This window comes from Peromyscus maniculatus, chromosome 5 (genome assembly GCF_049852395.1).
Source record: "Peromyscus maniculatus bairdii isolate BWxNUB_F1_BW_parent chromosome 5, HU_Pman_BW_mat_3.1, whole genome shotgun sequence".
NCBI classification, from domain to species: Eukaryota; Metazoa; Chordata; class Mammalia; order Rodentia; family Cricetidae; genus Peromyscus; species Peromyscus maniculatus.
The window spans coordinates 38,755,919-38,770,800 of NC_134856.1; the positions used below are offsets into that span (position 1 = coordinate 38,755,919).

The following is a 14,882-nucleotide window of genomic DNA, read 5'->3' on the forward strand; positions in this document are numbered from 1 at the left end:
TGCTCTGAGTGGGTTCAGGTCTAGTAGCAGGGTAGATGATTCTCCTGTAACAGCTAGAAAGGCCTTGATAAATATAGTTTCCCATGTTTAGACTGTGGGTTGAAGTACCAGATGGGGGGACCTGCTTTATTCCCCAAAGGGTCAGGATCATATTCAGAGTGCCCACATTGCCTAAGCAAAGCAAGAGATGCTGTACCACCTGCTTGGGATATCAGCCAGGCCCCATTGAGTTGGAGTATAAATTACACAATATGGAAGAAACCTGTGAAGGAGTCATGCTCTAGTTCTCCTGCAGGGCATTTATACACCACCTTACCTTCCACGCACCCCCATGCGCTCTTCAAATCCCAGGAAGTCTTAACTATTAGGGCAGTTTCCGCCCTGCTTAGTTTGGGCACAGGTCTTGCCCAGTACAAATCTAGCTTTTCATCCTTGAGACCTCTGGATATTATAAAGCTGGTATCAAAATAGCAACTGCAGGCTAGAACCAGGCCTAGGATTGGTCGGGCACACCTGAAAGCCCCCCCCCCCTCCGTCCTGCACTGTGGGGGGAGTGAATTTTTTCATGCTCCACGGGTTGCTTGGTTACACCAGCATAGTCCTGGACAGCACACAGGAGGTATCGGTGGGACTGATCTCTGAGCTGCTGTGTATTGGGGGAAGTAGGGGTGGGGGAGAGGTAGATACCACTGCCTCTTAATCCACCCTGTATAAAATCTGCAATACAGCTTCTTCCATGTACCTGTGCCTGAAATGTCTGCAATAAAGAGGTGTTTGTAAACAATGGTTTCTTTATTCCTAATTTGAAGTTGCCATGTGGGACAAAGGGATGCTGGGGACAGTCGGGACAATGCCACTAGTTTTTTTAGTAGTGACCATATTCCTGGGTCTTACTCCTAAGGGAACAGACTTCTACCAGTTCACCTTTTCAAGGTCTGAAAAGTCACTACCTGGGTGGTCGAGTTGATTCTGTTATTCAGAGTTCATCAGAATGAGCCAGGACCTGGGTTGGAGCTCCAGAGACAGCAGGGCTTTAGGCAACCCAGTGCTCCATGAGCACATTTGCTCTTTCTCAGTCGAGGGAAATTTCTCCACTGCTGGGCTATTCTGAAGCAAGCAGCCCCAGGAAGGCGAGCTTGGATAGGAACTAATTGGTCTCCCAGAGCTCGGAACCTTTCTTCTGCAGTCTTTGTAGGTTCCGGGAACGAAGGTCAGTAGGACCGGAAGTGGAGGCGGTTGGTGGGGTTGGCGGGGCTCACGGACGCAACCCGGGCGGCGGTTTGCGAACTGCGGGTAGATTTTGTGTAGTGCTCGGTCCCCTGCTGTCTGGCGGGGTCGGGGCTGGGCGAAATTGGACAGTGCACGGAGGTAGAGGAACTAACGTCGTGCGAGCAGGACTTTCGTGACTGGGCCCATGGCCTCCTGCGCAAGCATCGATATAGAGGACGCCACGCAGCATCTGCGGGACATCCTCAAGCTGGACCGGCCCGCGGGAGGTGAGCCGGGATGGAGTGGTGGGCTCTTGGCGAAGAGGCCGATATCTGGCGTAGATCTGAACGGTCCTCGGGTGCCGCATGTCCCTTTAGACAGGCTGTGAAGCCTCCCATTTGATTGCGGAGGACGGAGATTGAAGACATGGATGATCTCTGGGCATATTTAGAGAATGGCGCAGACCCCTGGGTGTTACCCCTTCCCATCCTGTGCCAGACCATTCTGCCTTGTCTTTAAGTATTTTGGCCGAAGGTATTGGCCGAAGGTAAGGCCCCTCCTCAGAAACAACCCAATCCTTCTGGCTTCCTTGCCTCCAAACTCCAGGGTTTGAGGACTGGCCCTGTGCCCCCCACTCGCTCTGGTTCAGAGGCCTGGTGCCGTGTCTGTTTAGCGAGTACTGGGCCCAGAGTCAAGCAATATACTGAAGAACCTCTGTTCCCTCTCTGCAACTTGCCTTTCCCCTTAAAATGTAGACTCCAGGCCTGATGTTGCTCTGAAACTGATTTTCTGACAAAAGGGGGACAACCCCAAATCTGTCCTCTTAGTAGATCGAAGGCAAATCACAGACTCTGTGGCTCTGATTATGTTAGGTTCCCCACATCTGCAAGCCCATATGTTCCCAATTCATCTGAGTTTTACTTGGGCTCCCAGTATCCCTTTTGGGGCTACTCTTGCTAGATAAGAGGTCCCAGGACAGAAAGCCGACAAAGTTGTCATATAGTGTTGTTGTTGTTGTGAAAAAGGTTTGTTATGGGGGTCGTGAGGGAGATAGAGGGCAGGTCTGAGAGGAGACTATTTAGGCTAGGTCAAATACTATAGACAGGAAATTGAATGCCAGGAAAAGTACTCAAGATACTTATAGAAAGCACATAAAGGAAATAGTGTGTATGAAAACTAGATGTTTGAAAGTTGTAGTGGTTGCCTGGTGATAGTGGTGTACATGTAGAGGCCATAATTAAGAACTGATTCTTTTCTCACACCTGTTATGCCTTCTGGGCTTACCCAGACTGCTAAAGCAGGCACTGGTGCCGAATCCAGTGGGTTTAGCTGATACACAGATAATCCATTTGCTGCCTGAGACCACTGGGTCTTTGCCTCGTGCCTGCAGTGTGTGCTCCCTTTATTCATGATGTGGTTTATGCCTCTGATGCCCACCATCAGCTGAGCAGACTATGCTCCATAGAGATCTGGTAGAGCCTGGCATAGTTAACTGTATAGACTAGGCCCATTGTTTATCCTTATGGTAGGTTACTTGGAAGGGAAAGTAGCCAACTTATCTCTGAGCAGCTAGAAGGGCTCTAGTCCTAGGGAAAGATAAAACGGTCTTTCCCTATAACTCTATTGTTTAGTGACTGGCATTTGATTTTTGTTGTTGTTGTTGTTATTTTGTTTTTCAAAACAGGATTTTTCTGTGTATCTGCGGCTGCTCTGCAATATGCTCTGTAGACCAGGCTGGCCTTGAACTCATAGAGATTCACTTGTCTCTGCCTCCCAACTGCTGGGAGTAAAGGCATGCACCATGACGCCTGGCTAATTCTTTTTTTTTCAAGTAGCTTTTGCTTGTCTCTTTTCATTAAAGGACCTAAGACTTGTCAGACCTAAGACTATTTCATGACTGAAACCTTGCTCTTTTCTTGACGCACTTTCTTACTAGCTTGGAGTTCAGAAAGTGGTATGTGAATTAATGGATTTTTGAGACTTAGCCAAAAGCCAGGCATGGTGGCATTCACTTAGACTCCCAGCACTTGGGAGGTAGAGGCAAGAGAATTGTCAGTTGAAAGCCACCTCAGGCTACATGTTGAGGCCCAATCTCAATAAAAAAAGAAGAGTAAATACATAAATGATTGGAGACATAGCTCAGTGGTAGAGCAATTATCTAGCATGTGCAAAGCCCTGAGTTTTGTCCCCAGCACCACCCCACCCCCCAAAAGTCTGGAAACCCACTTAGCATGTATGGGATGTCCAGGACTCAATCCCCAGCCCTAAGGAAGAGTGGGACCAGCCACTGCGAACATCTAAAATACTGTCATTCCTGATTCCACACTCCACCCCATGCCCATAGCTTCTCTCCTCTTTGTCCAGTTAGTTCCTCATGTGCCCTTCCTTCTGAGTTTACCTGTCTAGGTGGCTTGTTAACTAATTCAGTGTGTCAGGTCCCCTCTTTCCTTGAATTAGAAACCTTTCTCCACAAACTCTCCACTGTGTTTGTCAAAGTTCTGGTATCTCACGCAGATTCTCAGCTGTCTGTATGTTGTCTTGGAACAGTCAGTCCACTGGCTACAGCTGACTTTGTAAAATTTAAAACTCTTCTAGAACCAAGTGTGCTAGCATATACCTGTATTTCCAGCACTTAGGAGGCCGAAGCAAGAAGATCCCAACTTCAAGACTGTCTGAACTACACTGGAAGGCCCCATCCCGAAAAAGGGAGGGAGCAGTGAGCCTTTGTGGCTCTCATTGCACTGGGGGAGAGGCTGAGCAACCCAGCCTCAGCAGAGGCATTTGCAGCCTGTTTCCCCTCTGTCCTTCCCATGTTCTCTTTCTGGATTGTTGATTATTTGTTTGCTTTTGTTTTGTTTTGTTTTAGACCTTTTTAAGAATTTGATGTTTGTTCTGCCTGCATATATGTATGTGTACTACATGTGGGCATGGGGCCTAAGGAGATCAGAAGAGGGTATCGCATCCCTTGGAATTGGAGTTACAGATAGATGTGAATCATCATGTGGGTGCTGAGAATGGAACCTGGCTCCTCTGCAAGAGCAACAACACAGAGCCATCTCCTACTTCCTTCTGTTTTGTCTTGAGACGGAATTGCATTGTGTAGTCTAGGCTGTCCCGAACTTCATCTGTCTTCCAGTGTGACCCTGAATTCACTGGCTTTCAGCTTCAGTCTCCCTGTGAGATTATAGCCACAGCACCTAGCATTTCCCATGTTTGTATGTTGTAAATACAATCACTGTGATGTCCCAACTATCTTCATACCCTCCTTTAAGTCATGTTTGTTTACTGTTCTTAGCCCAAGTATTAACTGGCCTAATTTTTTTTTCTCTTTTTCTTTTTCTTTTTCTTTTTTTTTTTTTTTTTTTGAGGGGAAGCGCGGGGCACGTGTTGAAGATCAAACTAAGGGCCTCACATATGTTAAACAAGTAGGCAAACATGCTACCACTGAGCTGTGCCTCTGGCCCAGTCAGAAGGTCTTTGCTGGTTTGTACCCCTCACACAGGTAGAAGAGGCTCATGGTCCTGCTCTCCACCCATACTTATAGAATGAAGAATAACAAAGGACGCCCCTCCCCGTGGACATAATAAGTGTTCATGAATACTTTGTTGTCTAGAGCTGTAGAAAAATCTCAAGGCAGGTAAAGAACCTTGACACCATGTCCTCTTCTTCCCATAGGTTCCAGTGCAGAGAACCAAAGGCCATCCAGTGCTTATAATGGAGACCTCAATGGGCTCCTGGTTCCGGACCCACTCAGCTCAGGTGATAGTAACTCAACAAGCAAACCTGGTATACGGACCATGCCACCTATTAATCTGCAGGAAAAGCAGGTCATGTGAGTACCTGAGAAATAGCAATGATGGTAATGATATCTTTGGGGTTTTTGCTTAGAAAAAGGGATAAGATTAGTGTCAAGGCCGGGCGGTGGGGGCGCACGCCTTTAATCCCAGCACTCGGGAGGCAGAGCAAGGCGGATCTCTGTGAGTTCAAGGCCAGCCTGGTCTACAGAGTGATATCTAGGAAATGCGTAAAGGTACACAGAGAAACCCTGTTTCAAAAAACAAAAAAAAAAAAAAAAGATTACTGTCAAGGGGGCCAGCAGCCTCTGCTTCCTCTCTTCTGGACTATCGGGGCAAAGCACTGTACCACATTGAATATTTACTAAGAAAAGAGATGAGGACAAGCTAAAGACTGTAGGGTGGAATTAACCTGTTTGTCAGGGGGGAGGTGAGCAAGGAGAACTGTGAATATGGGGACCCTGGAACTGGAACAGAGAGAACTGGGAATCTGAGACTAGACATCATTATGAGGATCTGTCCTAGAACCTTCTCCTGAGCTGTTTGGTGAACAAGGGACTAGGTCTGTGTACCTCTTCCAGTTGCCTGTCTGGAGATGACAGCTCCACTTGCATTGGGATTTTGGCCAAGGAGGTAGAAATCGTGGCCAGCAGTGATTCCAGCATTTCCAGCAAGGCACGGGGGAGCAACAAGGTGAGTGCCGAGATGACGTGGTACATGTCGAAGGAGATCCCCACTCCCCAGACCCTGGGTCAGACACAAACCACACCCAGACACCCGCTTTCACAGAGATCCTTTATTAGGCAGGGAAGAGAAGTTCAAGCGGCTGCTTTCTGACTCAGGCAGAAAACAGCAGCAAATGACCTTGCAAGTGTAGTTTTTAAGAAGAGAAGAAAGGAAGATCTGTGTTAGAATGGGTGAGGATGTGGTGGTGTGTTTTGATTGGGCATGTTAATTAGGTGAACCAAAGTGGGGCTTTTGATGGCTAGACTTTGGTACTCATCCTCAGGAATGAGTCTGCCATAAGAAAGTACCAAATAGGAGAGTAGATCTTGATGGCTAGCTTTAGGGATGTGATCTAACAGTGTTTAGCAAGGCAGAAGGAATGGGAGAGAAGGGCAAGGCCTGGCATAGCCCCAGAGTGGGCTAGTGTCCCATCCCAGGTGGTGTATGGGAGCACAGTGTCCCATCCCAGGTGGTGTGTGGGAGCACAGTGTCCCATCCCAGGTGGTGTGTGGGAGCACAGTGTCCCATCCCAGGTGGTGTGTGGGAGCACAGTGTCCATCCCAGGTGGTGTGTGGAGCACAGTGTCCATCCCAGGTGGTGTATGGAGCACAGTGTCCATCCCAGGTGGTGTGTGGGAGCACAGTGTCCCATCCCAGGTGGTGTGTGGGAGCACAGTGTCCCATCCCAGGTGGTGTATGGGAGCACAGTGTCCCATCCCAGGTGGTGTATGGGAGCACAGTGTCCCATCCCAGGTGGTGTATGGGAGCACAGTCAGTGTCTCTCCTCTCTTATATGTGCTTCAGTTCCTAAGGGAACAACCTTGATAAAAGGTATGCCTTATTTTCAGAAAACCAGTGTTGACTCCCAATCCTCTGTGGAAATCTGTTCTGGGAGATGTCAGTGGGTGCTAGGCTTATACCTGTGGCCTGTCCTGTCCTCGGTATTGTTACCTCCTCCAGCCCTCAGCTTCTTCAACCTTCCTTCCTCTGAGTTCTCAGGTGAAAATCCAGCCTGTCGCCAAGTACGACTGGGAGCAGAAGTACTACTATGGCAACCTGATTGCAGTGTCTAATTCCTTCTTGGCGTATGCCATTAGGGGTAAGTAAGGAGGGGGCCAAAAAGGAAGTGTTCTGCTAGAAGTCCCAGGGATGCAGGTTTAGTGTCAGGCTACTCAGCCCACTCGGATGCAATAGAAGGTTTGTCAAGGCTTCCTTGCCGTCTGCAGGGCTGGGGGAGATGATTAGGAAACCAGGCTGGTTACGGAGATGATAGCGGAGATGATAGCGGTGAGGGAGGCAGGGGCAGGGCTCCTGTGCTCAGGGCGCTCGCTCAGATTCTCGCCTTCTCTCATTCCAGCTGCCAACAATGGCTCAGCAATGGTGCGCGTGATCAGTGTTAGTACTTCAGAGCGGACCCTGCTCAAGGGTTTCACAGGCAGTGTGGCTGATCTGGCTTTCGCACACCTCAACTCTCCACAGCTTGCCTGCCTGGATGAGGCTGGCAATCTCTTTGTGTGGCGCTTGGCTCTGGTTAAGGGTAAAATTCAGTATCCATTCCCTGGCAAGGGCCTGAAGAAGTGGAGCTGGGCCTAGGGCTGGGGCTGCTAGGGATACTTGATTATCCACCTATCCAAGCCTTAACTCCCTACTCAGAGAAGAGATTTTAGTCCATATCCGGCAGCCAGAGGGCACGCCACTGAACCACTTCCGAAGGATCATCTGGTGCCCCTTCATCCCTGAGGAAAGTGAGGACTGTTGTGAAGAAAGTAGCCCAACAGTGGCCCTGCTGCATGAAGACCGGGTGAGAGACTGGGTGTGCTGAAGGAGAGGTGGGAACCGCCAAGTTGTGCTCGTGGACTAAATACCACCCTGTACCCCTAGGCTGAGGTATGGGACCTGGATGCGCTTCGCTCCAGCCACAGCACCTGGCCCGTGGACGTCAGCCAAATCAAGCAGGGCTTCATTGTAGTGAAAGGCCATAGCACGGTAGGCCTACAGCTGATTGCCTCACTGCCTTTCCCTCTTCCTGTGCCCTTCACCTATTCCCTGTTGCGTAGCTTCCCCAGTGGCTTTACCAGTATGTTGCCAGTGAGGATGCTGAACACAAATTGGTTCTCACTTGTACAGTTCACGCCTAATCTAGCTGTTCCCTGAAGGACTAGTTTTCTCTGTAGTGCCTGCCCCCTTTATTCATTCACACAGAAGTGTGAGTCTGCTATGGGTCAGCCGAGCTCACTACCATCCTCATCTAGGAAGGGCTCATTCCTACTTCTGGTCAGGAGGAAAAGCAAAGCTTTAAACAGTTTTCTGGTGGTGGTTTTTTTTTTTTTTTTTTTTTTTTTTTTTGGTTGTTGTTGTTTTTCAAGACAGGTTTTCTCTGTGTAGCTTTGCGCCTTTCCTGCAACTCACTTGGTAGACCAGGCTGGCCTCGAACTCACAGAGATCCGCCTGCCTCTGCCTCCCGAGTGCTGGGATTAAAGGTGTGCGCCACCACCGCCCCGCTGTTTTTTTTTTTTTTTTTTTTTGAGACAGAGTTCATCTGTGTAGCCCTGGCTGTCCTAGAACTTTTTTGCGTTCTTTTCAGTGCCTAAGTGAAGGAGCCCTTTCTCCTGATGGGACTGTCCTGGCTACTGCAAGCCATGACGGCTTTGTCAAGTTCTGGCAGATCTACATTGAAGGTCAGGATGAACCAAGGTAAGGCAAGACCTGAAAGCCCCTACTCTGTACGCCCTGTCTAGAAAGTTGGACAGTTCATTTACTCAGGCCTCTTGTCTGTCTGCTTACAGGTGTCTGCATGAATGGAAGCCTCATGACGGACGGCCCCTTTCTTGCCTCTTATTCTGTGATAACCATAAGAAACAGGATCCTGAGTGAGTGAGTGGTAGGCACAGTAGGTGGCGGGCTTGTCCATGGGCTCCTAGCAGGTCATCAGCCAGTGCCTTGTTGCTTTTCAGGGTCCCGTTCTGGAGGTTCCTCATTACTGGCGCTGACCAGAATCGGGAGCTGAAGATGTGGTGCACAGTGTCCTGGACCTGCCTGCAAACCATTCGGTAAACTAGAGCTAGGGCCTTGAGGATAGGCCAGGGATGTGGCTTCTTTGAACTCTCAGTCTTACTGGCTCTGCTGCTTGGCTTCCCAGTTTCTCCCCAGATATCTTCAGTTCAGTGAGTGTACCTCCCAGCCTCAAAGTTTGCTTGGACCTCTCAGCAGAGTATCTGATTCTTAGTGATGTGCAACGAAAGGTAGGCCGCTGTGCGGTACGCCGGGAAGAGCTGCTGGTGCTGCGGGGAGGGCAGGGGTATGCGACAGATCCACCGCCCTCCCAGCCTCAGTTTGGTACAGCGTGTGTTCCTCACACAGGTCCTCTATGTGATGGAGCTGCTCCAGAACCAAGACGAGGGCCGCGCTTGCTTTAGCTCCATCTCCGAGTTCCTGCTCACCCACCCCGTGCTCAGCTTTGGCATCCAGGTTGTGAGTCGCTGCCGGCTGCGGCACACTGAGGTGCTGCCCGCCGAGGAGGAGAACGACAGTCTGGGTGCCGGTGAGGTGCCCCGGGGTAGGGCTGTGTGGTGGTGTGTGGAAGAGTCCCGCACAGAGCAGTGCTTAACGATCCACACTGTCCTTTCAGAGAGTTCCCACGGAGCCAGTGCCACGGAATCTACAGCAGGGGTGCTTATCAAGCTCTTTTGTGTGCATACTAAGTGAGTGTCAGGGAGACCTGGTGTGTCCTGTCTATGCCCCCTACCCTGCTGGCCCTGGCCTGTTTGAGTATTCTCCTATCCTCCATTTTTGTTCTTTAGGGCACTACAAGATGTGCAGATCCGCTTCCAGCCACAGCTGAACCCTGATGTGGTGGCTCCACTCCCTGCCCACACTGCTCACGAGGATTTCAGTGAGTTAAGGAGTGGAAGGGAGGCAGGTCATCCTGACCTGGTTCTGAGATCTGACTCAAGTTGCTTCCCCAACAGCATTTGGAGAGTCTCGACCTGAACTAGGCTCTGAGGGGCTGGCTTCAGCTGCTCATGGGTCTCAGCCTGACCTCCGGCGCATCGTGGAACTTCCTGCACCTGCAGACTTCCTCAGTCTGAGCAGTGAGACCAAGCCTAAGTTGATGACACCCGATGCTTTCATGACGCCCACCGCCTCCCTGCAGCAGGTACTTCCTCAGTGAGGAGAGGCTTGGTAGTGTTCCATTACCAGCCTCAGTGCTCATTCCCTGCATCTTCCCAGATCTCTGCATCCCCTAGCAGTAGCAGCAGCAGCAGCAGTAGCAGCAGCAGCAGCAGCAGCAGCAGCAGCTCCCTAACAGCTGTATCTGCTGTGAGCAGCTCCTCAACCATGGACCCCTCCTTGACCAGGTAAGACAAACACTGGTGACAGCAGTACTCAGTACCTGTTTGTGACGAATCACAGTAGCTATCGCCTCACCTTTCTGCCAGCAGGCCACCCGAGGAGCTCACCTTGAGTCCCAAGCTGCAGCTGGATGGCAGTCTGACAATAAACAGCAGCAGCAGCCTGCAGGCAAGCCCTCGAAGCCTCCTTCCTGGGCTGCTCCCAGGCCCAGCTGACAAATTGACTCCCAAGGGAGCTGGGCAGGTGTGTGTGTGGTGGCGGTGGGGGGGGAGTGGGGGGGGGGTGGGGGGGGATGTGAAGTACCGGGTAGCAGGTGGAGGGCAGTGGGGAAGATTGGAGCACTCTATTCTAATGTACTTTTCCTGCTGACCCTGCTTGGCCTTGGGAGCTGCATGTTTCCCCAAAGGTTATAAGCTTTTCATGTTCCTTGGAGTGCATCTCCTCAGCCTCCCAATGCCCTCCTTGTGAACTGTGGCCCTGCTTTTCCTGTGCATCTCTTCCCTGTTACACTGTCTCACCACTACGGTACCGGAACCTTGTCTCTGGCCTCTTACCCCTATTACTTAAGCCTTCGTCTTTGGCCCTTCTCAGGTATCTACAGCTGCCTCTGCACTGTCCTTGGATTTGCAGGAAGTGGAGCCTCTGGGGCTACCCCAGGCCTCTCCCAGTCGCACCCGTTCCCCTGATGTGATCTCCTCAGCATCCACTGCCCTGTCCCAGGACATCCCTGAAATCGCCTCGGAGGCCCTGTCCCGTGGCTTTGGCTCCTCTGTTCCTGAGGGCCTCATTGAGCCAGACAGTATGGCCTCCGCTGCTTCAGCACTACACTTACTGTCTCCTCGGCCCAGGCAAGGCCCTGAGCTTGGCTCTCAGCTTGGCCTGGATGGAGGCCCTGGGGATGGGGATCGGCATAGTACCCCCTCCCTACTGGAAGCAGCCTTGACCCAGGAGGTTGCAGCCCCTGACAGTCAAGTCTGGCCTACAGCACCTGACATTACTCGGGAGACATGTAGTACCTTGGCAGAAAGGTGAGATGCTCAGAAGGGGCAAAGTATGCTTATGGGAGGGCCATTAGGATTATCTGTACTGAGTCATTGTGTTTCCTTAGCCCCAGGAATGGCCTCCAGGAAAAGCACAAAAGCCTGGCCTTCCACCGGCCACCTTACCACCTACTGCAGCAGCATGACAGTCAGGACACTAGTGCTGAGCAAAGGTGAGCACCCACCTGCTCTGCGCTTTTTCTCCAAGAAGGAGGGCTAGCTGGTGAGCAGGCGCTTAGCCCTCCTCTCCTTCCACAGTGACCATGACGATGAAGTTGCCAGCCTTGCTTCTGCCGCAGGGGGTTTTGGCAGCAAAATGCCTACTCCACGGCTCCCTGCCAAGGATTGGAAGACCAAGGGATCCCCTCGGACTTCACCCAAGCTCAAGAGGAAAAGCAAGAAGGATGATGGGTAGGAGGGTTTGGGGACCGGGACCAGGGGTGGTCTCTAAGCTGCTGATGTGACCTTCAATGCTCCTTGCCTATGTAGGGATTCAGCTGTGGGATCCCGGCTCACAGAGCACCAGGTATGTAAGGGAGCACCTTTCTATCCGTGGGACCCCATCCCAGGAGGATGGGAGGGACTTTAAGCTATTCCTTTTTATGGTGGGTGGAGAGAGAAGGACAGACATTGTGTTAAGTTGTCAGTGCTTCTGGCAGGTGGCAGAGCCCCCTGAGGACTGGCCGGCATTAATTTGGCAGCAGCAAAGAGAGCTGACAGAACTATGGCACAACCAGGAAGAGCTGCTACAGCGTCTCTGTGCCCAACTTGAAGGTCTACAGAACACTGTCACTGACCACGTAGAGCGTGCCCTGGAGACCCGGCATGAGCAAGAGCGTATCCTTGGGTAGTGGCGCAGCATGGCAGTATGGCAGAGCAGCATTCTTGTCTTAGGAGGTGCATGGGTCCTGCTCTAGGCCTGTTCCTTAGCTTCAGCACAGAGCGGCGGCTGGAACGAGCACTGGCTGAGGGGCAGCAGCGGGGTGGGCAGCTGCAGGAGCAGCTGACGCAGCAGCTGTCCCAGGCCTTGTCGTCAGCTGTGGCTGGGCGCCTGGAACGCAGTATAAGGGATGAAATCAAGAAGACAGTTCCTCCATGTGAGTTTTTCATGAGATTTCTTTTTGGGTGGGCCATGTGGGTGTGGGAAGCTTTTAAACTTCTTCTGGTTCCCTCTGTCTTTCATAGGTGTCTCCAGAAGTCTGGAGCCTGTGGCGGGTCAACTAAGCAACTCAGTGGCTTCCAAACTTACAGTTGTGGAAGGCAGCATGAAAGAGAATATCTCTAAGCTACTCAAGTCCAAGGTGAGACGGGGTCCAAGGTGGAAAGTGTGGTTAGGCAGGCCAGACTGGACTCAGGCTTTCAACTTGACCCCTCCTTATATTCTAGAACTTGACAGATGCCATTGCCCGAGCAGCTGCAGACACATTACAGGGACCAATGCAGGCTGCCTACCGGGAAGCCTTCCAGAGTGTGGTACTGCCAGCTTTTGAGAAGAGTTGCCAGGCTATGTTCCAGCAAATCAATGACAGCTTTAGGCTGGGCACACAGGAATGTGAGTGGCGTCATAAAACCCAAAGTGGTAAGAATGGTTGTACTCCGCTGTCATCCCTTTTACAATATCTGTTGTCATCCTTTAGATTTGCAGCAGCTAGACAGTCACATGAAGAGCCGGAAGGCACGTGAACAGGAAGCCAGGGAGCCTGTGCTGGCCCAGCTTCGGGGCCTGGTCAACACACTGCAAAGTGCCACTGAGCAGATGGCGGCCACTGTGTCCAGCAGTGTTCGGGCTGAGGTGCAACACCAGCTGCATGTGGCTGTGGGCAGGTGTGTGGGCAGGGCTCTGGGGGAAGTGGTAGGTTTAGGAAGGGCCAGAAGGGCTTCCTACCCACCTCATCGGCTCACTTCCCTTTGCAGCTTACAGGAGTCCATTTTAGCACAAGTACAACGCATTGTTAAGGGTGAAGTAAGTGTGGCACTTAAGGAGCAGCAGGCCACCGTCACTTCCAGCATCATGCAGGCCATGCGTTCAGCTGCTGGCACACCTGTCCCTTCTGCTCACCTTGACTGCCAGGCCCAACAAGCCCATATCTTGCAGTTACTGCAGCAGGGCCACCTCAATCAGGCCTTCCAGCAGGTATGACAGCGTTAGGCGTAGTAATCCCCTGACAAAGATGTCTGCTGATAGGTCTGCATATCATATGCCCACTTCCCCAGCAGGCTCCGGGCTGTCTGGCAGACTGGTTCTTTAGGCTTTCTAAGCCATTGCCCTGTTGTTCCGTCATGCTAGACCACTTTCTTCCTACCTCAGCCCACCTTTCCTCGTGACCTCTTTTCTCAGGAAAACTCTGTGATCTGATTTTCTTTTATTTCGTTTTCGTGACAGGGTTTCTCTGTGTAGCTTTGCGCCTTTCCTGGATCTCGCTCTGTAGACCAGGCTGGCCTCGAACTCACAGAGATCCGCCTGCCTCTGCCTCCCAAGTGCTGGGATTAAAGGCATGTGCCACCACCGCCCGGCGTAATCTGATTTTCTAAAGTGACTTTACAGTCCTGTCAGCCTCTGAACACCACTTTTGGTTTAGACTTTGGTCTTCTGCCCTTAGGCAGTACACCTCAGATAAGCAGGCATGCCGTCCTGGTATTAGGTATAAGCCAGCTCCCTTGTTCTACCCCAGGCCCTGACTGCCGCCGATCTCAGCCTGGTGCTGTACGTGTGTGAAACTGTGGACCCGGCCCAGGTGTTTGGGCAGCCGCCCTGTCCACTCTCCCAGCCTGTGCTCCTTTCCCTAATCCAGCAGCTGGCATCTGACCTTGGAACTAGAAGTGACCTCAAGCTCAGGTGAGTGGGGCAGTCAGGGACCAGAAGACAAGCAAGAGGTAGGGGTAGAGAGAGAGCAGTTTGAAGCAGACATCCACTCTTACCTGACTCCCATCCCTAATTTTTCTATCCATATGAGGCTTAGAAACTTTGTCATTATCCCTCTGGGCTTCAGTACCACTAGGGGGCACTCCTACCTGCCGGCATCCGGCTATAGCCTGTCCTTTCCCCTGCCCCCAGCTATTTGGAAGAGGCTGTGATGCACCTGGACCACAGTGATCCCATCACTCGAGACCACATGGGCTCTGTCATGGCCCAGGTACGCCAGAAGCTCTTCCAGTTCCTGCAGGCTGATCCACACAACTCACTTGGCAAAGCTGCCCGGCGTCTCAGCCTAATGTTACATGGCCTTGCGACCCCTAGCCTCCCTTAGCTGTTTAAACAGAAGTGGGGTGACACTGAAGGCCAGTCTGCAGGTGTAGGCCGAGGCAGGGCCATGTCTGCTGGTTACCTGCCCAGACCTCCATCCCTAGTGTTTGGAGGGAGGTAGGGGGCAGGACACACTGGTAGTGGTCTACTGATTGTGGTAACCAGCCGGGTTAGGCTGGGCCCAGGGTAGGTATTGTGCCTTCTTGGGTCCTGCCATGCCTGAAGCATGACCCCAAGATCGTGATACCACTTGAGTTGAATTTTCCATGTTCCTTTTTACCTCTAATTTGGATCTTTTTGTTTTTGAAAAACATTGAGAAATTCAATTAAAGGCTTTTGGAATAAAACAAAGTATGTGTATGGTTTTGATTTGTCTTTGATGTGACTAACTGTTCTCTCCTCCATCTGGGAAATCTGTCTAAACCAGCCCACCCTGGGGGTCCCCCGGCACCCATGATAAACTGTCTGCTCACATCTCCCCTGTCCAATTCAGGCAAAGCTCCTAGAACCAGCCCAG

The 14,882-nt window shown here is 51.5% G+C and overlaps 1 protein-coding gene across 4 annotated transcripts; it reads left to right on the forward strand.

Annotated features, from left to right (window-relative positions):
* The first annotated feature begins 1,191 nt into the window (after nucleotides 1-1,191).
* Nucleotides 1,192-14,716, forward strand: Edc4 (enhancer of mRNA decapping 4). Of its 4 annotated transcripts, none has more exons than XM_006986825.4 (29): nucleotides 1,192-1,496; nucleotides 4,885-5,041; nucleotides 5,585-5,696; nucleotides 6,728-6,827; nucleotides 7,086-7,275; nucleotides 7,382-7,529; nucleotides 7,610-7,714; nucleotides 8,313-8,422; nucleotides 8,515-8,598; nucleotides 8,683-8,778; nucleotides 8,868-8,970; nucleotides 9,089-9,269; nucleotides 9,357-9,429; nucleotides 9,529-9,620; nucleotides 9,697-9,884; nucleotides 9,959-10,086; nucleotides 10,168-10,324; nucleotides 10,673-11,109; nucleotides 11,190-11,294; nucleotides 11,380-11,532; nucleotides 11,611-11,647; nucleotides 11,781-11,958; nucleotides 12,063-12,218; nucleotides 12,307-12,422; nucleotides 12,508-12,673; nucleotides 12,759-12,945; nucleotides 13,036-13,255; nucleotides 13,794-13,957; nucleotides 14,177-14,716. In XM_006986825.4, the coding sequence occupies exons 1-29, from the start codon at nucleotides 1,415-1,417 to the stop codon at nucleotides 14,367-14,369; spliced, it is 4,218 nt and encodes a 1,405-aa protein (XP_006986887.1). In that variant the 5' UTR covers nucleotides 1,192-1,414; the 3' UTR covers nucleotides 14,370-14,716. The 4 variants fall into 4 exon arrangements, with proteins under 4 accessions (XP_006986887.1, XP_076428193.1, XP_006986888.1 ...); XM_076572078.1 differs by having other exon boundaries at nucleotides 10,712-11,109; XM_006986826.4 differs by having other exon boundaries at nucleotides 10,171-10,324.
* The last annotated feature ends 166 nt before the right edge of the window (nucleotides 14,717-14,882 follow it).

Bases quoted from the DNA above. Each gene is read 5' to 3' on its own strand.
- Edc4 (XM_006986825.4), top strand. From the start codon at position 1,415: ATGGCCTCCTGCGCAAGCATCGATATAGAGGACGCCACGCAGCATCTG. The intron at 10,325-10,672 runs GTGTGTGTGTGG...GGCCCTTCTCAG, and splicing joins CTCCCAAGGGAGCTGGGCAG to GTATCTACAGCTGCCTCTGC. The intron at 11,533-11,610 runs GTAGGAGGGTTT...TTGCCTATGTAG, and splicing joins AAAAGCAAGAAGGATGATGG to GGATTCAGCTGTGGGATCCC.